Below are 25,426 nucleotides of genomic sequence, written 5' to 3'. Positions count from 1 at the left end.
CACTACAAAATGGTGTCCTCACTATATAGTGCCCTAAATAGTGAGTAGGGGGCGATTTCAGACACGGGGCATGTGAATAGCTTTTTATGAATGCAGAAGTGTGCGCTCTGGTGTGACCGAGTAAAGTGACAAAGTTTTATATTTCATCTAATTTAGGTCATTTAAAAACTATAATATTATTTGGCAGTGGGCACATAGGAAAGTGTAAAGTATAAAGTTTCTGTCAATATGTTTTATCATGCTTGTATGATTTAAAAAAAAAAAAACTCATGAAGATGTTTCTCAGTACATGACCTACTCATTCTAAACCTGTCGAGCTTCGCTGGTGAAGCTCTCGAGCCCAAAGTACAACCAAATGTACTTGCACATCTTCTTTTGGCTGCTCCCGATTAGGGGTCGCCACAGCGGATCTTTCGTCTCCATTGCTCCCTGTCTTCCACATCCTTCTCTACCACTCCTGCCACTTTCATGTCCTCTCTCACCACATCCATGCATCTCCTCTTTGGCCTTCCTCGTTTTCGTTTGCCTGGCAGCTCCATCCTCAACATTCTCCTTCCCACATGCTTTGCATCTCTTCTCAGGATGTGCCCAGACCATCTCAGTCTCATCTCTCTTAGCTTCATTCCCAAGCTCTCCACATGTGCTGTCCCTCTGATGTGCTCGTTCCTTATCCTGTCCAACCTCCCATCACAAACCTTAACATCCTCAACTCCGCCACCTCCAACTTTTCCTCCTGTCTCTTCGTTAAGGGGACGGTCTCCAGTCCATACATCACAGCTGGTCTCACGACTGTCTGATACATCTTACCTTTCACTTTTGCTGGGACTTTCCTTTCACAAATGACTCCCGAAATCCTTCTCCAACCTGCCTGCACTCTCTTTCTCACCTCACTATCGCAGCCCCCATTTTCCTGCACAGTTGACCCTTGAATTCACCAACTTTCTTTACATCTACTCCTTGCAGCTTCACTACACTCTCATCCCCATTCTCACTGATGCACATGTATTCTGTTTTGCTACTGCTCACCTTCATTCCTCTTCGTTCCAATGCATCTCTCCAAACCCAACTCAACCTCCTTTCTACTTTCACCACATATCTCAATATCATCCGCAAACATCATAATAGATATGTGCCATAAAATAAAGATCTGTTACAAGTATTAGATCTATATTTATTCAGTGTGTTCTGAAGTTACTTGACTGGGACTCTCGACCCACAGAACACTGCTTGTTTACTCGTACCCGATAACCCAGAATCAACGACTGTACACCACTTCAGGCCGGCAGTGGCTGCTCCCCGTGGTTCTGCCTCCACGGGTAATTCACAGAATAAAATTGTCCACAGAAGTGCTTTTACTGTGTTGCTTTGACTGAATGTGTGCGTCTTTTGTCTGTAAGTAATACATAAAGCACGATTAATGTTGTAAGCACGACCAGTACCGGTACACTTTTAACATCATTTCAGTAACTGGTTTCTGTGCAATACCAGTCCATGATATTCACACTTTACAGGAGACGGATATAAACTGCTTGCACGTGTCTGTCCTTCAGAGTCACATCAGTACTGTTTGACATTAGTGGAGTCAGTTATGCTTGTCTTTTCCTTCTACAGGAGGATCGTGAACGACACGTACAGGACAGACCTGTGCCTGCTCTACCCTCCCTTCATGATAGCGCTGGGTAATTTCTCCTTCTTGCTACTGAAAGTTCACCTTCTGAATGTTGTCATCTTTTACCTGCACTTCTTTCTCACTACTTGAGCACAAATAGTCATTAGGGTGCATCAGTTGCCCTCACTTTCATAAAATCTGATGCATTTTTGTTCGGGTGTTCCTTTTCACCAATAAAGACATCCTGTAAAATTTTTGACCATATTCAAAAGTCTAATGGTGGCACCATGAGGTTCATTTTTTGGCAAAAAATGCTTATTTTATGTTTTCGCGTAAGGTTTGAATCACAATGTTGGGCTCCATTTATTGATTTCTTGTGACCCAGAGATCATGTTAAAGGACATGGGACATGAAACATAAAAGCACGCTATATCAGTTTCTTTCCATTAAAAATATGAATTAATTACATCAACAAATACAAAATCATCTATTAAATTCAGCAAAATCGTTATATTCGTGATGATTATATGGCATTTCTGCTCGACTTCCGATATGCATTTTTTTGCAACCGGAAGAGCCGCTGTCACGTGATCTTGCGTCACAAAAACTTTCGGGCACAGCACAAGCGGGTAGATGAATGGAGAAGTGGATGACAAGAAAATTGTTTTTATAGTCTTTAAAGTACATTGGACATCATACATTGGACATCATGGTGTATTGTGCTGCTTATGGTTGCAATAATTCCAATGGGAAATGCCCTGGAGTAAGTTTTTTTTTTTGCATTCCCCAAGGACCCGAAGCTGAGGAAAGTGTGGGCTCACCTGCGCATGCGCAGTAGGCTTTGCGCATGCGCAGTAGGCTTGGTAGGACAACTTTACAGAACACCTGTTGAAAAAAACTTTGCACCTACTGTTTCCTACAAACTGTATTCGGACCATTTCACTGAGGATTCTTTCAACATTAATACTCAGGTACTGAGCGATATTAATTCATGAAACAGGAAGCATAAGGATGAATCCCTTTGCAAGGGATTGAGAAGCATTAATGTGATTTCATAATACGTTTCTCATCTCATCTCATTATCTCTAGCCGCTTTATCCTGTTCTACAGGGTCGCAGGCAAGCTGGAGCCTATCCCAGCTGACTACGGGCGAAAGGCGGGGTACACCCTGGACAAGTCGCCAGGTCATCACAGGGCTGACACATAGACACAGACAACCATTCACACTCACATTCACACCTACGGTCAATTTAGAGTCACCAGTTAACCTAACCTGCATGTCTTTGGACTGTGGGGGAAACCGGAGCACCCAGAGGAAACCCACACAGACACAGGGAGAACATGCAAACTCCGCACAGAAAGGCCCTCGCCGGCCACGGGGCTCGAACCCGGACCTTCTTGCTGTGAGGCGACAACGCTAACCACTACACCACCGTGCCACCCCTCATAATACATTTGAATTGTTTAAAAGTAGTTGAACAATGATTCAATGAACAGCTAAAACTCAAACTGTGCTTGATAATATATTTAGAATATGTACTAAAAATGTGTATCGAAGATATTTGGTATACTCTATAAGGTGCCATAACGTTTCATGAAAAGTGATCGAAATTTTGTCATAAAATAGCAGCTTTTTCCATAACTTTGAGCTCCTGGTGCCACCATTAAACTTTTGAATTTTGTCAAAATATTTCACCCAGTGTGTTTTCTTACCAAAAGGAACAAAAAAAACCAAAACAAAAATGCATCATGATCGGAGGAACTTTTCATTTTTAGGGGGCAACTGATGCACCCTAATAGTCACACAGTTCTACTGAACTCAATGTTTTTTTCTAGACTGTTTTTCCACACGAGGTACGTACCTTGTCGAGCCCGATTGATATAGAAGTTTTAAGACAGATACCGATTTTGATATTTGAGGATTTAAAAATCTGATAAGTGTTCTAATTATTTATATTAAAAAAGATTAAATAATTATATATCATATTTAAAAAAAAAAAAAAAATCTGCCAAAATAGTTATTATATATTGGCTGACTAAAAAGATTAAATAATTATATATCATATTTAAAAAAAAAAAAAATCTGCCAAAATAGTTATTATATATTGGCTGACTTAACCCCCCCCCCCCCCCCCCCCCCCCCAGAAACACAGAATATGAACAAAGATTTTCTTGTGACATTTGTGTAGTTATTTAAGAGTCCTCCCCAAGATAACATGACACAATGGAGTTTAAAAAAAGTTTTTAAGGTTTTGATAAGAGTCAAATGTATAAAAATACAAAAAAAAAAAAAGCTTAAAAAAAAAAATGATCACATCTCCTCTACTCAGCTGTGCTTGGGTCAACTGATTGTGGTGACTTGTGGCTTTCCAAACATTTATCAGTGCAGTTGCAGTGTACGCTCGTAACGTGGTTGAAGGATCCCTCTTCCATCTCCGTTTCTTTTTTAAATTGTCATTTATCCACCGTTAAATGCTGATACTGAATTATCTCGTATCAGCTGATAATATCGGCACACACATTAATCGGTCAGGCTTTAGTACCTGGTTGTGGTGTGGCGCCGGTTTCCTTCGGGCCTTGGTCCACCGTGGTGATGCCTGTGCTCCTCGCTATGGACTGCAGTGAGCTCGTTGCTCTTTTAACATAGGGGTTGTCCAGCACTCTGTGCAGCGGTGCTTTTGTGCTTGGCACAGTGTTCCAGGTGGTGTTGCACAGTGGCATCGCAGTGGCTGTGCAGGCGCTCTGTGTGGTGGTGGTTCTGTGCTTGCTTTGTGGATCCATGCTGCAGTGTTCCAAGCTATGTTGCCCGGTAGCAGCATGGCGGCTGTACAGGCGGTGTGGGATTTATCTTCATGCGCCTTTTGTTGGGACTGTGGGCAGCTACGCCGTTGGAATTGCATCCTGACCCTCTTTTGGTGGACTCTCTCTTCTTCTTTTTCTTCCCGCCCCCACGCCCCCTTCCCTAATTATAAAGTGACCTTGGGAGTGAGAAAGGCGCGATATAAATTGAACTAATAATAATAATAGAAGGAATCTCTGAAGGCTTAGATTGCATTCCTGGATGCTGTAAAGTTAAATAACGCACCTGCAGGAACAACGAAACCCTCAGAATTAGCCTTTCAAAGGCTTTCAAAAAATGTTTACGTAAGCAACAATTGAACAAGTAAAATCTCAACTGCCCTCCAAGTACAAAACCTCAAATGTTACATATTTTAACATGTGTAATTTATTTTAAAAAAAATTTCATTTCATCTTTCTCGGGTGCTTGTTCTGTCCTGCGTTAAAGGTTAACAGGTACATTTGCTTAATTCTCTGCTTCAGCGTGTTTGCACGTGGCATGTGTAGTGCAGCAGAAGGACGCCCGGCAGTGGTTCGCTGAGCTCTCTGTGGATATGGATAAGGTAGGAGTATGTTCACCTTCAACATTTAATATCAGTACCAGCTTTTTAAAGGGGACATAATATAATATGAAAAGCTCACTTTTTCAGTGCTAGTGCTCGTACATTTGGGGATCTGAAGTGTCTACTAACCATCATTACAAACTCTGAAATAAGACAAGAGTCAGTTTGTTTTGTTCTGCCTGTTTCAGAAAACGAGTTTCAATAAGCCGTTCAGATTTGTCTCCTCTGTCACAAGTGGAGCTCATTAGAATAATCCCGCCCCCTCAGAGTATCTCCACTCATGGCTTGAGCACAGCCTTTGTGAATGAATATTCAGGAGGAAAGTGCTATCTGATTGGTTAGCAGAAGGGGGGGGGCTCATGAGCGGGCTGTTTAGAGAGGGTGAGAAGGGAGCTGTCACAGACATTTCATTAAGACCTCGGAGAACTGTGGTAACTTGCAGAAAAGAGGTATAATACACTTGCCTTTAAGATATGCTGACTGGCACAGTTTTGTGTAGCACACTTTAGGCAGTGGACAAAGCTGTAATGTCACTGAGTTGCATAGAACTTTTACATACTAATATTCGGCTTAACAGCGCGCCGCTGCACTGATGAGCCTCTCATACAGTGGGGCAAAAAAGTATTTAGTCAGTCACCAATTGTGCAAGTTCTCCCACTTAAAAAGATGAGAGAGGCCTGTAATTGTCATCATAGGTACACTTCAACTATGAGAGACAGAATGAGAACAAAAAATCCAGAAAATCACATTGTCTGATTTTTAAAGAATTTATTTGCAAATTATGGTGGAAAATAAGTATTTGGTCAATAACAAAAGTTCATCTCAATACTTTGTTATATACCCTTTGTTGGCAATGACAGAGGTCAAACGTTTTCTGTAAGTCTTCACAAGGTTTTCACACACTGTTGCTGGTATTTTGGCCCATTCCTCCATGCAGATCTCCTCTAGAGCAGTGATGTTTTGGGGCTGTTGCTGGGCAACACGGACTTTCAACTCCGTCCAAAGATTTTCTATGGGGTTGAGATCTGGAGACTGGCTAGGCCACTCCAGGACCTTGAAATGCTTCTTACGAAGCCACTCCTTCGTTGCCCGGGCATTGTGTTTGGGATCATTGTCATGCTGAAAGACTCAGCCACGTTTCATCTTCAATGCCCTTGCTGATGGAAGGAGGTTTTCACTCAAAATCTCATGATACATGGCCCCATTCATTCTTTCCTTTACACGGATCAGTCGTCCTGGTCCCTTTGCAGAAAACCAGCCCCAAAGCATGATGATTCCACCCCCATGCTTCACAGTGGGTATGGTGTTCTTTGGATGCAACTCAGCATTCTTTCTCCTCCAAACACAAGTTGAGTTTTTACCAAAAAGTTCTATTTTGGTTTCATCTGACCATATGACATTCTCCCAATCCTCTTCTGGATCATCCAAATGCTCTCTAGCAAACTTCAGACGGGCCTGGACATGTACTGGCTTAAGCAGGGGGACACGTCTGGCACTGCAGGATTTGAGTCCCTGGCGGCGTAGTGTGTTACTGATGGTAGCCTTTGTTACTTTGGTCCCAGCTCTCTGCAGGTCATTCACTAGGTCCCCCCATGTGGTTCTGGGATTTTTGCTCACCGTTCTTGTGATCATTTTGACCCCACGGGGTGAGATCTTGTGTGGAGCCCCAGATCGAAGGAGATTATCAGTGGTCTTGTATGTCTTCCATTTTCTAATAATTGCTCCCACAGTTGATTTCTTCACACCAAGCTGCTTACCTATTGCAGATTCAGTCTTCCCAGCCTGGTGCAGGTCTACAATTTTGTTTCTGGTGTCCTTTGACAGCTCTTTGGTCTTGGCCATAGTGGAGTTTGGAGTGTGACTGTTTGAGGTTGTGGACAGGTGTCTTTTATACTGATAACGAGTTCAAACAGGTGCCATTAATCCAGGTAACGAGTGGAGGACAGAGGAGCCTCTTAAAGAAGTTGTTACAGGTCTGTGAGAGCCAGAAATCTTGCTTGTTTGTAGGTGACCAAATACTTATTTTACCGAGGAATTTACCAATTAATTCATTAAAAATCCTACAATGTGATTTCCTGGATTCTTTCCCCCCATTCTGTCTCTCATAGTTGAAGTGTACCTATGATGAAAATTACAGGCCTCTCTCATCTTTTTAAGTGGGAGAACTTGCACAATTGGTGGCTGTCTAAATACTTTTTTGCCCCACTGTATGTTTGTATTGGAGAACAGCAGATTTTCTTTTGGCCTTTAGAGACATTTAAAGGTGTTTACATAAAACTAGTGTCGATTCAAGAATAAATAACATTTACGGAATATATGGTTAATTTTGTCTGGCATTGCGATGAGCGATTTTTAAGCAATTTTTAACGTTGTGTGATGCAATACACCAAATTCACGGGCGCCACCATCTTGGTTTTTTTAGTGATATTCGTCACCGGTCAATGTGTTTTGTTGTTGCTTCCAGCTCGCTAACTGTTGGTTCAGTCAGCTTGAAACTCATGATTCCCACCTAGTGGTCGAATCTCTCCTGTTGACTTGATTTAATTTTTCCAGTAAAATCAGCTGAACACTGCTGTCTAGTGCCTGCGAAAGATCAGCCCACTGAGGAAAATGTTGTATCCTTCCTAAAAGTCCATATTTTACAATAATTTTCCTAATTCTTTTTTTATGGAGAAAAAATGAGGTGGTGTATAAATATCAGTAATACGGTTTCAAAGAGAATGAACAAAAGTTTGACCCTCTGATGCACAGCGCATTCGAGCACCACCATCATTAGTCATGGTCGGTGTCCACAATTTAAAATGAACATACCCGCTAAATTCTGCCTTTTATGTTTAAACACAAAGGATGAACCAATTTCACTGATGGATTACTTTTAAGCCTTCTAGGTGCAGAATTGTGATGAAGCCTTTATCTGTAATTGTTGCCCTGATACTCAATTATAAATATCTTAATTTTTGGCTTTTTGGTCTATTAATTTCTGACCTGAATTTTTTTTTTTCTTTTCCTGTGAATGGAAAATTAAACCAATGGAAAATGGTTGCTGGTTTGTGACCGAGGCAGCGGACAGAAAGGACATTTTTATAAAACACTGCATTTTCAAATGTTCATAACACATCTTATATTTTTTAAAGACATATTTTACAAAATTAAATAAGTTTTCAATTCAGATCTTCACGCTCCTTAATTTGATACATTACACAACACTATGACGACTACTTAAAAAAAAAAAAAAAGGCCTGTCACTGCTACTAATACACACATCACAGTGCTAATGAATATCCCCACAACATAAGGGTGTGTCAGGGATGTGTTATAAGTATTTAGAGCCTACAAAAGGAGGTAAACTGCTGCATAAGTAATTTATTAGCGTAAGGCCACTCATTTTATATTATCTGGTTGACAGATCCGCCGAAGTGCTGAGAAAAGTGCCGCTTGAAAAAAAAAATTTCAATTTTTTATTTTTCCCCCGCCGATCTCTCAAAAGATACCGATGTGAACATTTTATTTAATCTAAATTAAACGTTAAATCGCATTTTTATCATGACCATTTGATACCTTGCGATACAACTTGCCATTTTTTTCGGTCACTGTATTGACCCCACTGTATTCGCGTCTCGAGAGTTCCCAAAGTGCATTGCGAATAATGGCGGCGTCCAGGAAGCGTGTTCATGCCATGTGAGAAGAATTGAATAACAAATCACAATGACTTCGTTCGTGCAGGTTCGTTTAAATGGGGGACAAGCTGCATTTAAGCAGTCTGCCGAAGGAGAAACTGTTGGCGAGTTTATTATGCGCGTGGCAGACTCTGCTCTGGCCGATATCCTGACCGTTAGAGTCGGCAGCGATGGTCATGGAGCAGATTCGACACAAGCCGACCTACAGATGCCCATGACAGTTGTAGTGGACGAATTTGGCTACAGATTTTTTACAGCAGACATGAGGACCGATCCAGTTGCAACAGATAAAAAAAAAAAGTGACAGTTGCCCATCAGCATTTGATGTCCTCATGAATGTCCAACGAAAGTACACGTCCTTGCCCACAAAAAGGTATGACGAATGGCTGAACTTAAATTAATAATAAATATTTATGATTAGAATCTAATAATATTTTTATTGCATTATTTTTTTCCTCCGACACATTTTTTTCATTTAAAGAAAATATTTTTAAAAATCGTGTAGCCTTATTTTTTTTCTTATTTCGCCCTACATCACACAATTTGACCTGAAAAATCTGTCAACCAGAAAGTAAAAAATGAGTGGCCTAATCTGAATCCAATTTTTACTGCATTAAGGTGCTGATTTAAACCTGTCTCTTTTTTTTTTTTTTTTTTCCCTCCTCCTCTTTCTCTCTCTGGTACTGTTTTGGGACAGATCCTGGAGATTATTCGTGTAATCCTGAAGCTGTATGATCAGTGGAAGAACTTCGATGACCGGAAAGAAATGCCTGCCGTGTTAAACAAGGTGCCTAAACCCAAGCCACCGCCCAACAGGTACAAAATGGCTGCTGATCCCGACTACATGCTACATTCACTACAAATGGGAACTCGGAATTTTCCAACTCGGAATGATCCACTTCCCAGATTAGAGCATTCACGTGAACCAACCCGTTTGATGTCAAATAAAACGAATCCTCGCTGTACGCTGTTGACAAAATCTGGCATTCTAAATCTTGTGGTCTAGTGCCTGCGAAAGATCAGACCACTGAGGAAAATTTTGTATCCTTCCTAAAAATCAATGATTTTCCAAATATTTTTTTAAATTTTCCATAAAACAAGTTTTATTTTCTACTTGAAAATAACTTGGTTAATGCTTAAATTTTTAAGTAGATGTGCTTTTAATACACTGTTTGGTGCTGAAAATTACATTGTAGAGCAGTTTGATGAAAAGAATTTTGCAGAAAGTGAATTAACATTTCAGTGAATAAATGAATGAAGCATCACCCAGTATTTAATGATTTTAAATAAACAGAAGCTCGAGCGACAGATTAAAAACATTAAGTTATGCTGCTTTCTTATTCCTACTTGTCACTATGAGCACCACCATGTTGAAGTGATGTCACAGAATCACAACACCGGGGAGGTTTTGGGGGAATAGCAGACTCTCTGATTAGGAATTACGAGTTGGAGAGCTGTTCAAACAGATCTTTCCTACTGGGAAGTGGGAAATTTCCCACTTGGTCATAACATTACATTACAGGCGTTCAGCAGACGCTGTGATCCAGAGCGATGTACAACAATTGCAAAAGTCATGTACAAGAAGCGCTGAACTTCTAGACAAGAAAGTTCTAGTGCCAGCGGAACAAGTGACAGAATAACACTTATTATTCTATCCACATTCGCTGGATGTGAGCAATTGTGCGCTCTGATTGGCTACTCTACTACTAGGATATCAGCTCCGAAACTGTGAGAAGAGAAAAGCAAAATGGCGGAGCATGTTGCTGAACCAACCGAGGACGAAATAAAAACTCTACTCGAAAACAAACCCCCCCCAAAAAGCAACAAAGTATGGAATAAAAGTGTTTGATGATAACTGTCATGCCCCCCCAAGAATTACTGCATTTTTCACAAATTGCTACGGTCATTTCACTGGTTTCTTTACATTCGAAGTGGAGATTATTTTTTGGACATTTTGTATAAAGTTATCGAATTTGCTAAAACCAAAAATGCTCCGTTTCTCAAAATCCAGTGAATGTGGACAGAATAAAAGTTATTCCACTCAATCTCATCCTACATGGCTTATAGCCAACTTGGTGCTACGTTCCTCGTCAGCCATCAGCTCATGTACGACTCGATTTCATGGAATAACTGTTCATTGTAATATTCTGTTGAAGTACCAACACTCAGCAAACAGCCAAGGAAACATGATGGCAACAGTCAGTTGGTGTTTTAGTAAGGGGCTGTATGGGAAGGTTCGTCATTGCTAACATTTTAAGGCCCAGGTTAAAAATATCTAATTTCATTCACTTATTTTAATTTCTTGCTTGTAATTATAGTAAGAAATGCATCACTGATGAAACGTACTATACTGCTAATGCCCCCCCTTCTCCATTTTGCAGTGAGAATGACCAGAGCACTAACGGGAATCAGAGCAGCTCTTACAGCCAGTCCTAAAACTCCCCCTGTTGGAGCAGACAGATACATGGACACGTGGAGCCCAGGACACACACACACAGCACACCATGGAACTCTACTCAAGTATAAATGTGTTTGTTCTAAAGACTGAGGAATCATAGACTCCTGTGAGAGCAGATACGATGCCACTGTGTGAAGCTAATATTTACTTACTGTATGGATTCACAGTGCTGGTCTCTTTGGTATGGCTCATACAACTTGCCCCCCCCCACCCACCCACACACACCCCTATCCCTGTCTGTGATGTGTGTTCAACTGTGTTGCTCTTGATGATCCTGACTTTTCTTGAAGAAAAAAAAAATCCCATCCAGCATGTGGGGAATGAGAGAACTTGATCATGTTTTGTATTCTCGTGTGTGTGTGTGTGTGAGGGGGAGAGAGAGAGAGAGAGAGAGAGCGAGCGCACTTCTTGTTGACCATATCACAATTGACATTCCTCAGGGAAACGGCTCTACAAAAAGATTGGCCACAGGGCTATATGACGGTGATCTTATCGGACCTTGTACTGTGTACCCGCATCCTGTCCGGATCCTTCTCCTTTCATTCGTTGCGTTTAGGCGTAGGCACTGTGAACGAGAGCATACAGGTTGTTTCCTTTAGAAGTGCTCGTTTACCATTTTCTCTCAAAACTGCACTTGTGTATATGCTTTGTAAATGTATATGAAAAGAATCTTTAAGCTTATTTAGTTTGGAATTTATTACATTATGTGCATATGACCCCCCCCCCCTTTTTTTTTTTTTTGAGTTCATGTCTTTGTTATGGCTCAACTTTATTGCTATATATTTGTTGTTTCTAAACATCAAATGCATATAATGCACATGTTTCTTCCTCATTGGTATTTTTTATTTTTTTTCCCCTGATCCCATTATTAGATTTATGGAGCTCACCCGCACCCCCTTTAAAATCCTCCCCCCGGGATCAGGGGAGAAGTCTCTCACAGATGCCTTTGATCTTAAGCACTGGAAGACTTGATCAGTGCTCTTTTGGTGGGAAAATAATATTCTCTCTCTCCCTCACCTAAAATATAACTTGTTTTTTGGAAACGTTTTGTTGGCGAGTATTATTACCTGTGAATATGTTGAACAGTCTGTCAGTGAACTGTGAGGTTTTTTTTTTTTTTTTTATTTCAAATTAAAAATTTCTTTTTAATTGTTTTAACTTCTTGGGTGTTACAGACTGAATGCCTATTTCAATAAAGCTGCTGGCTGAGAAGTCAAAATATTAAAGTATTTTCTTTCTAGTTTAAGTGTGTTTTTAAATAGTCTTTACTGGCTTGATCATTACAGATTTTTTTTTTTTAATGCCTCCGCCACCTTAAGGTGCAGGAGGCATTATGTTTTTGGGTTGTCCGTGCGTGTGTCCGTCCGTCCCGAAACCTTGTGAACACGATATCTCAAAGGCTAATGAAAGTTTGGTGAAATTCCTTTCACCATTCGTGCGCTTTGGGACAAACATGAACTGATTAGATTTTGAGGTTAAAAGGTCACCGGTCAAGATTACTGTGAGGTCAAATGTCCATCCCGAAACCTTGTGAACGCCATATCTCAAAGACTAATGAAAGTAATTTCACCAAATTTTCACCATTTGTGCACTTTGGAACAAAGATGAAGTGATTAGATTTTGAGATCAAAAGGTCTAAGGTCAAGGTCACTGTGAGGTCAAATGTCTGTCCGAAAACCTTGTGAGCACAATATCTCCAAGGCAAATGAAAGGAATTTCACCAAACTTTCACCATTTGTGCATTTGGGGACAAACATGAACTGATTAGATTTTGAGGTTAAAAGGTCACAGGTCAAGATTACTGTGAGGTCAAATGTCCATCCCCAAATCACAACTTAATAAGGCGTGTAGTCTACCAGGCGGAGGCATCCCCATCGACGCATCGAGTTCTATCTAGTTAAATACACAGAAATTTTACTTTTCATACAAAGCTGTTTAGTTTAATGTTGGGAGTTAATTTAATTGAGGCCTATGTAAAGCATACTTTTATTTAGGGATTAGTAACCACAAAAATAAGTTGTAATGGTCACAGGGAACGTTTATAAAATGCATAACATTTACTGACTTAGCCAAAATGGATTATGTATCTTGGATCCATGTGCTGGTCAAAATTTTACCCAGTGAGGCCTTTAACAAGAAACAGATCGTTATGGCTTGGAGTAAAATAATATTGTGTTGAAAAGTGGGGCGAGCTTGGTATTAATTCTGCAGCTTGTCGCTAAGGAAAGAGAAGCGTTGCGGATCTTTGTAAGAGCTCTGCTCCTGAATAAAAAGCTGTCAATGTTGTTTACGCAGTTAGTCTGAGACAAGTAAAATGTCTGAGGAGAGCGGTGTATCAGGACAAATGCAGGCTTGTTAAATATCAGATGGATTACAGTTGCAATGTGTTCTTGCAAGCTCACTGAACCCCATTTTTGGAAATTTTCTAGAGCATTTGTATAACTCTAAGTGATGTAGACCACGCGTTATACCATCAACCCATGAATATAGAGTACTACTTGGAAGAAAATCCTGAAAGGTGATTATATGCAGGTACATTTAACTAGATCAACTTTAGGATGCTTCTTTTTTTTTTTTTCCTTTTCAATAAATTGGAAAACTGGCACTTAATACAGAATATTTAAAAATAAATGCAAACAAATGGACAAGTAAGCATGCGTGTGTGTGTGTTGCTCACAGTCAGTAGGTGCCTTTAACCATTTCCTGTTCCCCTGAGGTATCGATATGAGGTTGCACATGTAAAATCCCTTTGTCATCTGTGACCACAAGAAAACACAAAAGAGACATGTCTTGAGCATGTGACTCTGTTCCCCACACACAGTGAGAAGGATGATGAAGAATTACGCATTTTCTGGTTTGATGTCCCTTCATAACAGCACGCTGTTTCTAATATTTGTACAAAGGAAGCACTTCCTGAGAGGGATCCAGAAAAAAAAAAGTCAATAAGTCCCTGAATTTTCAACACAATAATGCATACCACAGATACAGCAGGCATTGTGGTGGTGTGTTGCGGTCAAAAAAAATGTTGGCGATGCACATCATTTGCCATGTTCAGCAAAACTGAGTCTGCCTACAACGCAAAGTAAAAATACAACAGTGGATATTTAATGCTTTGGGCCTGGTTTACAGGGTTCTTGTGATGATTAATGGGGGCAGCTCACCTTTCCCAGGATCCTCTGTGCCAAATAGCGAGTCACTACTTTCGCAGCTAAGCCATAAATTCTCATCTCATCTCGTTATCTCTAGCCGCTTTATCCTGTTCTACAGGGTCGCAGGCAAGCTGGAGCCTATCCCAGCTGACTACGGGTGAAAGGCGGGGTACACCCTGGACAAGTCGCCAGGTCATCACAGGCCTGACACATAGACACAGACAACCATTCACACTCACATTCACACCTACGGTCAATTTAGAGTCACCAGTTAACCTAACCTGCATGTCTTTGGACTGTGGGGGAAACCGGAGCACCCGGAGGAAACCCACGCGGACACGGGGAGAACATGCAAACTTCGCACAGAAAGGCCCTCGCTGGCCACAGGGCTTGAACCCGGACCTTGTTGCTGTGAGGCGACAGCGCTAACCACTACACCACCGTGCTGCCCAACTTAATTGTATTTTGTAAATATAAACAAAGTTAGAATTTGATGCCTGCAACACACTCAAAAAAAGTGAGGACGGAGGCATTATTACCATTGTGTTACATCACCTTTCCTTTTAATAACACTTTTTAATCGTAAGGGATCTGAGGATACTAATTGTTGCAGTCTTAAAATTGGAATTTTTGTCCATTCTTGCTTGATACAAGACTTCAGCTGCTCATCAGTCTGTGGTCACCGTTGTCTGATTCTCCTCTTCGTGATGCGCCATACATTCTCAATAGGAGACAGATCTGGACTGGCAGCAGGCCAGTCAAGCACATGCACTCTGTGTCTACAAAGCCACGCTGTTGTCGCCTGTGTAGAATGAGGCCTGGCATTGTCCTGTTCAAATAAGCTTGGACACAACACAACAGCTATAGAGTTTTCTAGTAAACAATGTGCTGATGTGTGTTTGTTGAGAAGGAATCGATTCGCAAGCACCAATGACTCAATGTGCTTTCAGTGCACTTAAAAAAATTATATATATATATACAGTATATATATATATATATATATATATATATATATATATATATATATATATATATTAGGGTGCATCAATTGCCCCCTAAAAATGAAAAGTTCCTTCGATCATGATGCATTTTTGTTTTTACAGTGGTGCTTGAAAGTTTGTGAACCCTTTAGAATTTTCTATATTTCTGCATAAATATGACCTAAAACATCATCAGATTTTCACACAAGCCCTAAAAGTAGATAAAGAGAACCCAGTTAAACAAATGAGACAAAAATATTATACTTGGTCATTTATTTGTTGAGGAAAATGATCCAATATTACATACCTGTGAGTGGAAAAAGTAGGTGAACCTTTGCTTTCAGTATCTGGTGTGACCCCCTTGTGCTGTCCTAACTGTAACTAAGCATTTCTGGTAACTGTTGATCAGTCCTGCACACCGGCTTGGAAGAATTTTAGCCCATTCCTCCGTACAGAACAGCTTCAGCTCTGGGATGTTGGTGGGTTTCCTCACATGAACTGTTTGCTTCAGGTCCTTCCACAACATTTCGATTGGATTAAGGTCAGGACTTTGACTTGGCCATTCCAAAACATTAACTTTATTTTTCTTTAACCATTCTTTGGTAGAACGACTTGTGTGCTTAGGGTCGTTGTCTTGCTGCATGACCCACCTTCTCTTGAGATTCAGTTCATGGACAGATGTCCTGACATTTTCCTTTAGAATTCGCTGGTATAATTCAGAATTCATTGTTCCATCAATGATGGCAAGCGGTCCTGGCCCAGATGCAGCAAAACAGGCCCAAATCATGATACTACCACCACCATGTTTCACAGATGGGATAAGGTTCTTATGCTGGAATGCAGTGTTTTCCTTTCTCCAAACATAATGCTTCTCATTTAAACCAAAAAGTTCTATTTTGGTCTCATCTGTCCACAAAACATTTTTCCAATTGCCTTCTGGCTTGTCCACGTGATCTTTAGCAAACTGCAGATGATCAGCAATGTTCTTTTTGGAAAGCAGTGGCTTTCTCCTTGCAACCCTGCCATACACACCATTGTTGTTCAGTGGTCTCCTGATGGTTGACTCATGAACATTAACATTAGCCAATGTGAGAGAGGCCTTCAGTTGCTTAGAAGTTATCCTGGGGTCCTTTGTGACCTCCCTGACTATTACACATCTTGCTCTTGGAGTGATCTTTGTTGGTCGACGACTCCTGGGGTGGGTAACAATGGTCTTGAATTTCCTCCATTTGTACACAATCTGTCTGACTGTGGATTGGTGGAGTCCAAACTCTTGAAAGATGGTTTTGTAACCTTTTCCAGCCTGATGAGCATCAACAACGCTTTTTCTGAGGTCCTCAGAAATCTCCTTTGTTCGTGCCATGATACACTTCCACAAACATGTGTTGTGAAGATCAGACTTTGATAGATCCCTGTCCTTTAAATAAAATGGGGTGCCCACTCACAACTGATTGTCATCCCATTGACTGAAAACACCCGACTCTAATTTCACCTTCAAATTAACTGCTAATCCTAGAGGTTCACATACTTTTGCCACTCACAGATATGTAATACTGGATCATTTTCCTCAATAAATAAATGACCAAGTATAATATTTTTGTCTCATTTGTTTAACTGGGTTCTCTTTATCTACTTTTAGGACTTGTGTGAAAATCTGATGTTTTAGGTCATATTTATGGAGAAATATTGAAAATTCTAAAGGGTTCACAAACTTTCAAGCACCACTGTATGTTCCTTTTGGTAAGAAAACACACTGGGTGAAATATTTTGACAAAATTCAAAAGTTTAATGGTGGCACCAGGAGCTCAAAGTTATGGAAAAAGCTGCTATTTTATGACTTTTATGACAAAATTTTGATCACTTTTCATGAAACATTATGGCACCTTATAGAGTATACCAAATATCTTAGATACACATGTTTAGTACATATTCTAAATATATTATCAAGCACAGTTTGAGTTTTAGCTGTTCATTGAATCATTGTTCAACTACTTTTAAACAATACAAATGTATTGTGAATCACATTAATGCTTCTCAATCCCTTGCAAAGGTTCTTAACATGATCTCTGGGTCACAAGAAATCAATAAATGGAGTCCAACATTGTGATTCAAACCTTATGCGAAAACATAAAATAAGTGTTTTTTTTGGCAAAAAATGAACCTCATGGTGCCACCATTAGACTTTTGAACATGATCAAAAAATTTTACAGGATGTCTTTATTGGTGAAAAGGAACACCCGAACAAAAATGCATCAGATTTTATGAAAGTGAGGGCAACTGATGCACCCTAATATATATATATATATATATATATATATATATATATATATATATATATATATATATATATAGTCTTTTTAGGATGTTTTGATAGTTTCTGTAACACTCTGACTATCAGTGTAGCTAAACAGCACGTAAGAAACAGATTGTGAATCGTAAATGTGCTCTGTGATTTATATCTTTAGCAGAGGTGATTCTAGAGTCTGTTGTGGCCCCAAGCAAAAATTTCCAGGGGGCCCTTCTGACCAGTGTTCATGACCAATATGTTATAAATAATATGACACCAACGAAAAATGTATGAAACCAAAGTTTTTTAAATTTCAAATGTGAAAATACAATGGTAAAGAACAGTAAAAACAATAAAAAAACTAAATAAATAAGCCCTCGGGCCCCGACTCTCGGGGGCCCCTGGGCCAGGGGGCCCCAAGCAGTTGCCTGCTTTGCCTGTTCACAAGCTGTTCATAAGATTCCTTAGCTTCTTTCTTAAAAAGAGCCGTAAACATGAGCAGGAGAGAGAGAGAGATGTATGAGGGTTTTACAGCAGGAGCTGAAATCGTATCCACTCTCTAAGTAAACTATTTTCAGATGCACACACACACACACACACACACAAATGTACAGTTTGTTCTGATCCACTGAAACAGGTGCTTCGAAAGAATCGACTCAGTAAATCGATTCCCAACGCGCGCTACGAGCAATGCGTCGTTCACGAACGAGTCGGTTCTTTAATGTGAACCAGGGGAATCGACTCGCATTTTTTGGTCGATGTAGTTAATGTCGAATGATTCTTCTTCTTTATGAAGGTCAGGTTATATAGAGTCAGATTTTAATTGCACGCATAGCTATGCAAAGAAAAACAATCACTGGTCAAAATATCCAGTGATTGGGGATGAACCGTGTGGGAGATGAAAGAGTCGACTCTTATTGGTGAACTGAGCCAAATGATCCAAATCACTTAAAAGAACCAGTATTTCCATCACTATACTATAAAGGGCGCAGCCTCCTGCGTGGTGACGTCACACACCATCAGCAGCAGCAGCAGCGGCGGCGAGCGGCTCCGGGACGGACGCCGAGCTGGTGCTGATGCTGAGCCCTGGAGGGAGGGAGAAAGTGATGCCCCTTTTCAATCCGTTCCGCAAGAAACCCATGCCCGAGCTCACCGATCAGCACCCATGACGCCTTCAGAGAAAACGACGCAGAACGGGGCCGAAGGGCGGAACGAGGAGCGCGAGAATGGTGTACTGGCGCGTGGGCTTGGCGTGGAGCCGCTCGTGCGTGCTCGACCTCGGCCGCAACAAGAGCTTCCTCCCCCCCTTCGGTCTCTGTAGCTCGGACGAGCAGCTCTCGTTTTATGGCTACGTCATCGCGTACCCGCTGCAGGACTACGGCGGCATCATGGCAGCCCTGGGCTCGGACTCGTGGTGGCGGAAGACGCTGTACATCACCGGGGGCGCGCTGCTCGCCGCCGCTGCTTATTTACTGCACGAGCTGCTCGTCGTCAGGTAGCAGGGGCTGGGTTCGCGGCTTGCATGCATCACCCTTCAGTGCGCTGTTTGTGTTTGACTCGGACAGGACAGGAGAGGAGAGGAGAGGAGAGGAGAGGACAGTCCCTCATTGTGCGGGCTATTTAGTTTTGGGCCGCGTTTCTATGCGATATTACGTAACTAGGAGACGAGCACATAGGGACAGAGCACTGTGATGGAGATGTGTCGGGTTCAGCCTTGTGTTGTCAGGAAATAATGAGTCACATGAGTGTGAAATGGTCCATAACGTCCCTGTGCCTCTGTTTCAGTCATTACGTGATACAATAACAGCAAGAGAGACAAATTTAATACCTCAATGCACATCTTCTATAGGATCTGTCCTGTTCCTCCTTCCCCCTTGAAAACACCTTGGTTTGCTCTGAGGACATCTCTCCAATGGCTTCCCTGAGGGAAATGTCTCCCGTTGTTGTTGTTGTTGTTGTAGTTGTATCCGTGTGACCTTTTGCTGACCTTTGCTGATATCTTTTCAGAAAGCGTCTTCGATAGAAATGTGTTGTAGAAAAATCTTCCCCCTTTTCTGAGGAAACAGATCAACACACGTGCGTTCATGCATGCATGCAAAAAAAAAAAGCCATTTGGTCCAGAACACAAATGATTGATGTTCTCTGGGTACAATATCAGGCTCGTGTCTGGTGTGTGATGTTGTCCGTAAGTGTAAAGCTTTTGGTGAGGTGTCAGAGTGACCAGGGTGTTACTGCAGTGGACAATATTGAATGTACACATTTCAGCACCACTTCAGATGGACAGCAACCTTGTCAAGTCTTGTCTTGTGGATGTAATATGGAGGAGGAAGGACCAAAACATGGAGTGTGTGTTAGGGTGCATCAGTTGCTCCCTAAAAATGAAAAGTTTCTCCGATCATGATGCATTTTTTTTGTTGTTCCTTTTGGTAAGAAAACACACTGGGTGAAATATTTTGACAAAATTCAAAAGTTTAATGGTGGCACCAGGAGCTCAAAGTTATGGAAAAAGCTGCTATTTTATGACAAAATTTCGATCACTTTTCATGAAACATTATGGTACCTTATAGAGTATACCAAATATCTTAGATACACATTTTTAGTACATATTCTAAATATATTATCAAGCACAGTTTGAGTTTTAGCTGTTCATTGAATCATTGTTCAACTACTTTTAAACAATACAAATGTATTATGAATCACATTAATGCTTCTCAATCCCTTGCAAAGGTTCTTAACATGATCTCTGGGTCACAAGAAATCAATAAATGGAGTCCAACATTGTGATTCAAACCTTACGCGAAAACATAAAATAAGCGTTTTTTGGCAAAAAATGAACCTCATGGTTCCACCATTAGACTTTTGAATATGGTCAAAAAATTTTACAGGATACCTTTATTGGTGAAAAGGAACACCCAAACAAAAATGCATCAGATTTTATGAAAGTGAGGGCAACTGATGCACCCTAGTGTGTGTGTGTGTGTGTGTGTGTGTGCACATAACAAATTTTTCACATTGTAACACTGAAGATGTCCATAAAGCAAAGCAAGACAATACCACACACACACACACACACACACACACACACACACACACACACACACACACACACACACACACACACACATTCCCAGCATGTATACTGTGGTAAGTTAGTGCACGTCAATATGAAATGTAGAAGTACATCAGTTCCATGATTATACAATATGCCATACAAGGCTGCAATGTAAAATGCGAGACAATGAGCAAATTCAGGCTCATTCCGTTACCTGTATGTACTTGAGATATGTTGCTTTCGAGATGTGTTTGTGTTATAGTTGGTGTGCTTACTCATGGATGGGAAACAACACACATGGTGCAACTAATAAATATAAAGATGCACTACAGTATATGGCCCAAAGCTTGTGGACATCTGACCATCACGCTCATATGTGGTTCTTCCTCAAACTGTTGCCACAAAGTTTGAAGCACACAGTTGTATAGAATGTCTTTGGATGTTGTAGCATTATAATTTCCATTCACTGGAACTAAGAGGCCCAAACCTGTTCCAGCATGTGTACAAAGCGAGCTCCATGAAGACATGGTGTGGTAAAGTTGAAGCCCTGACTGAACTCAACCCCACTGAACACCTTTAGGATGAAGTGAAACACTGACTGAAGCCCAGACCTCCTCACCCAACATCATGTCATGAATGAAAAACAGATCCTCACAGCCACGCTCCAAAATGTAGTGAAAGCCTTTGCAGAGCAGTGGAATGTATTATAACAGCAAACAGAGTAGGACTAAATCTTGTTATTCCCATGGTTCTGCGATGCGATGTTCAACAAGCACATGTAGATGGTCAAGATGGTCAGGTGTCCACATACTTTTGGCCATGTAGTGTATATACCTTATTGCACTATAATAATGTTTATAAAAAGTAAACAGAGTAATCATCATAAGGATCCCATATTATACTCCTCATACAGTGGTGCTTGAAAGTTTGTGAACCCTTTAGGATTTTCTCTATTTCTGCATAAATATGACCTAAAACATCATCAGATTTTCACACAAGTCCTAAAAGTAGATAAAGAGAACCCAGTTAAACAAACGAGACAAAAATATTATACTTGGTCATTTATTTATTGAGGAAAATGATCCAATATTACATATCTGTGAGTGGCAAAAGTATGTGAACCTCTAGGATTAGCAGTTAATTTGAAGGTGAAATTAGAGTCAGGTGTTTTCAATCATTGGGATGACAATCAGGTGTGAGTGGGCACCCTGTTTTATTTAAAGAACAGGGATCTATCAAAGTCTGATCTTCACAACACATGTTTGTGGAAGTGTATCATGGCACAAACAAAGGAGATTTCTGAGGATCTCAGAAAAAGCATTGTTGATGCTCATCAGGCTGGAAAAGGTTACAAAACCATCTCTAAAGAGTTTGGACTCCACCAATCCACAGTCAGACAGAGTGTGTACAAATGGAGGAAATTCAAGACCATTGTTACCCTCCCCAGGAGTGGTTGACCAAGAAAGATCACTCCAAGAGCAAGGTGTGTAATAGTCAGCGAGGTCACAAAGGACCCCAGTGTAACTTCTAAGCAACTGAAGGCCTCTCTCACATTGGCTAATGTTAATGTTCATGAGTCCACCATCAGAGCACACTGAACAACAATGGTGTGCATGGCAGGGTTGCAAGGAGAAAGCCACTGCTCTCCAAAAAGAACATTGCTGCTCATCTGCAGTTTGCTAAAGATCACGTGGACAAGCCAGAAGGCTATTGCAAAAATGTTTTGTGGACGGATGAGACCAAAATATAACTTTTTGGTTTAAATGAAGTGTTATGTTTGGAGAAAGGAAAACACTGCATTCCAGCATAAGAACCTTATCCCATCTGTGAAACATGGTGGTGGTAGTATCATAGTTTGGGCCCATTTTGCTGCATATGGTCCAGGACGGCTTGCCATCACTGATGGAACAATGAATTCTGAATTATACCAGCGAATTCTAAAGGAAAATGTCAGGACATCTGTCCATGAACTGAATCTCAAGAGAAGGTGGGTCATGCAACAAGACAACGACCCTAAGCACACAAGTCATTTTACCAAAGAATGGTTAAAGAAGAATAAAGTTAATGTTTTGGAATGGCCAAGTCAAAGGCCTGACCTTAATCCAGTCGAAATGTTGTGGAAGGACCTGAAACGAGCAGTTCATGTGAGGAAACCCACCAACATCCCAGAGTTGAAGCTGTTCTGTACAGAGGAATGGGCTAAAATGCATCTAAGCCAGCGTGCAGGACTGATCAACAGTTACCGCAAACATTTAGTTGCAGTTATTGCTGCACAAGGGGGTCACACCAGATACTGAAAGCAATCGTTCACATACTTTTGGCACTCACAGGTATGTAATATTGGAGCATTTTCCTCAATAAATAAATGACCAAGTATAATATTTTTGTCTTATTTGTTTAACTGGGTTCTCTTTATCTACTTTTAGGACTTGTGTGAAAATCTGATGATGTTTTAGGTCATATTTATGCAGAAATATAGAAAATTCTAAAGGGTTCACAAACTTTCAAGCACCACTGTACATCAAACGAATGGTTTGTTTAATCACATTTATTGGCTACCAGATACTACGGAGAGAAATATTATTTCCCAGTTAAAATGGTGCCAGCAAGCTGCGCTCTGATCTCAGGTGACAGGCGATGAAATACAGGAGGTTAACTGCAGGAGGAGGAAAAGAAAGATAGCTCAGGTTTAGGTTTGTAAATTAAAATGTTTTAATCAGTTTCACTGCAAGTGTCATGAAGATATTTTACAGCTATGTGATTAACATAGAAAGATTGATTGACAGGAAATAGTGCCTTAATTGATTAAGTAACAAATTCTTGACATCACCGCTTCTACGACTCTTTGACCTTCACCCAAAATGTCTGAACACGGCAGACTTTTCGATATAATTGGAAAACTCGTGCAGTGATCTTATTATTTAGTATACTTCCTCATCCATCCCTGCACTGAAAACGATCTAGGATCATGTTGTCTCAGAGTTAAAGGTGCATTAGGTAAGATTAGTCAATTTTTTTCAAGATTAGTTTTCTAAAGGTTAAATAGATGGGTTTGATAGATGAAAGATTTTTTTTAAAAAACTCCTTGATCCCACCCCCTCATTCCCACCCATGTTCACAAAGCTCCACCCCTAAGATCTGCACTAGCCTGTAGAGTGTTTGTTTATAAAACACAAACAAGCTTTCTGGACCAGAAATCTGTTTTCCAAATGGGATTTCTCAGCTACTTAATGCTTTTGTCCTGTGGTCATGGCTTTTAACATTATTATTTTTTATCATGTTGTACATATTTTGTAGGTTATTTGTACAAGTAGGAAATAAAAAAAACCTGTCATATTCACATTGCACCTTTAATTGTATGAGACTTTACAGATTTAAAGTCCGAAGTCCCTCCCGTGCCAGGACCTGATCTTACCAGTCAGTCTCCTGTCTCAGTACTAACCAGGCCCTTAGGGTGCATTGGGCGGCGCCAGTCTCCGTTTCAATAGCCCTCGGCCTCTCGCCTATTACATAGCTAGGGTTACAGTGGAAGGTCAGTCCTCTGGTAATATAGAGGTTGACTCCCTACTTGCACCTGTATTGTGGCCTCACCAGACGGCAGTAGGTACCATTTTGATAATGGTCTTTGGTATGACCCAACTGCAAGTAGACCTCATGATTTCCTGGTCGAGAGGTGGACACAATAACAACTAGGCCAGCTCGTGGTCAACAGATGTAAAGGATATGATAGTATTCACCTGATTTAATCTAAATACATATCGAAGAGAAACATAACACTTTGTGTTATACTGTATGTACAGGGAGGTTTACAGACCCAATGTTTTCCTTCTAATAATGCAAGGGAGTGGTGCGGTGGTTAGCGCTGTCACCTCACAGCAAGAAGATTCTGGGTTCGAACCTTGTGGCTGACTGAGGGCTTTCTGTGTGGAGTATGCTTGTGTGGGTTTCCTCAGGGTGCTATGGTTTCCTCGCACAGTCCAAAGACACATGGATCAGGTCAACTGGCTACTTGAAATTGCCCATAGGTGTGAATGTGAGTGTGAATGGTTGTTTGTCTCTATGTTATCCCTGGGATAGATTGGTCACCTGTCCAGGGTGAACCTCGCCTCTCGCCCTGGGATTGGCTCCAGCTTCCACCACCACCCTGATGGATAAGTGGTGTAGATAATGGGTGGATAGAATACAAGGTGCTGTTCTTGCAGTTGACTCCTGCTCTAATGCTCATCTTTAAAGTCCACCTGTCTTCACTGATATGTTCCTTTTGTTGTACAGAAAAGAGCAGGAACTGGATTCCAAAGACACAATCATCCTTCACCAGTTTTCCCGGCCCAAGAACGGCGTTCCCAGCTTGTCCCCTTTTTGCCTCAAGATGGAAACCTACCTGCGAATGGTAGACCTGCCTTACCAGGTGCTTATATGTCCACTTTGGAGACATTAAAAACAACAACAGCAATAATAATAATAATAATAATAATAAAAGTAGATGGCCTTTCGATTTCATAAACTCGGTGAAATTTAGTTCCCTCTGAAATTTGGTCATTGTGATATACATTTATTTCTGTAATATCCAAAAAAAAAAAAACCCAGGCCATTCTGTGGCTGGGAAGTTATTTAATTTGAGGGGATTCCCGAGCAAATAATATGCATGAAATCGCTCGCTTCATGCAGTCAAGCAGACAGAGGAAGTCCGTGTGTGCATACGCAGGTTTACCTTTTGGTGTTGTCATCTTCTTCTTCTTTTGGGTTTTATGGCAGCTGGCATCCAGTGTTGCATTACTGCCATCTACAGATTTACTTTGACCGTGCACTGACC

The 25,426-nt window shown here is 40.8% G+C and overlaps 2 protein-coding genes across 2 annotated transcripts in view; both read left to right on the top strand.

Moving 5' to 3' along the window:
• ccnc (cyclin C) overlaps positions 1-12,391 on the top strand; it is a 41,534-nt gene extending 29,143 nt beyond the window's left edge. The window contains exons 9-12 of the mRNA XM_060902822.1: positions 1,612-1,679; positions 4,931-5,010; positions 9,385-9,503; positions 11,069-12,391. Of these exons, the coding sequence (XP_060758805.1) occupies positions 1,612-1,679; positions 4,931-5,010; positions 9,385-9,503; positions 11,069-11,123 (322 nt within the window). The 3' untranslated portion in view covers positions 11,124-12,391. The remainder of the gene's footprint in view (positions 1-1,611; positions 1,680-4,930; positions 5,011-9,384; positions 9,504-11,068) is intronic.
• A 6,396-nt stretch (positions 12,392-18,787) lies between these two features.
• Positions 18,788-25,426, top strand: part of faxca (failed axon connections homolog, metaxin like GST domain containing a) — a 52,229-nt gene continuing 45,590 nt past the window's right edge. The window contains exons 1-2 of the mRNA XM_060903588.1: positions 18,788-19,056; positions 24,886-25,021. Coding sequence (XP_060759571.1) covers positions 18,788-19,056; positions 24,886-25,021 — 405 coding nt within the window. The remainder of the gene's footprint in view (positions 19,057-24,885; positions 25,022-25,426) is intronic.

This window comes from Neoarius graeffei, chromosome 21 (assembly GCF_027579695.1).
Source record: "Neoarius graeffei isolate fNeoGra1 chromosome 21, fNeoGra1.pri, whole genome shotgun sequence".
In the NCBI taxonomy this organism is placed as follows: domain Eukaryota; kingdom Metazoa; phylum Chordata; class Actinopteri; order Siluriformes; family Ariidae; genus Neoarius; species Neoarius graeffei.
This window is presented reverse-complemented; position numbering and strand designations above follow the sequence as displayed.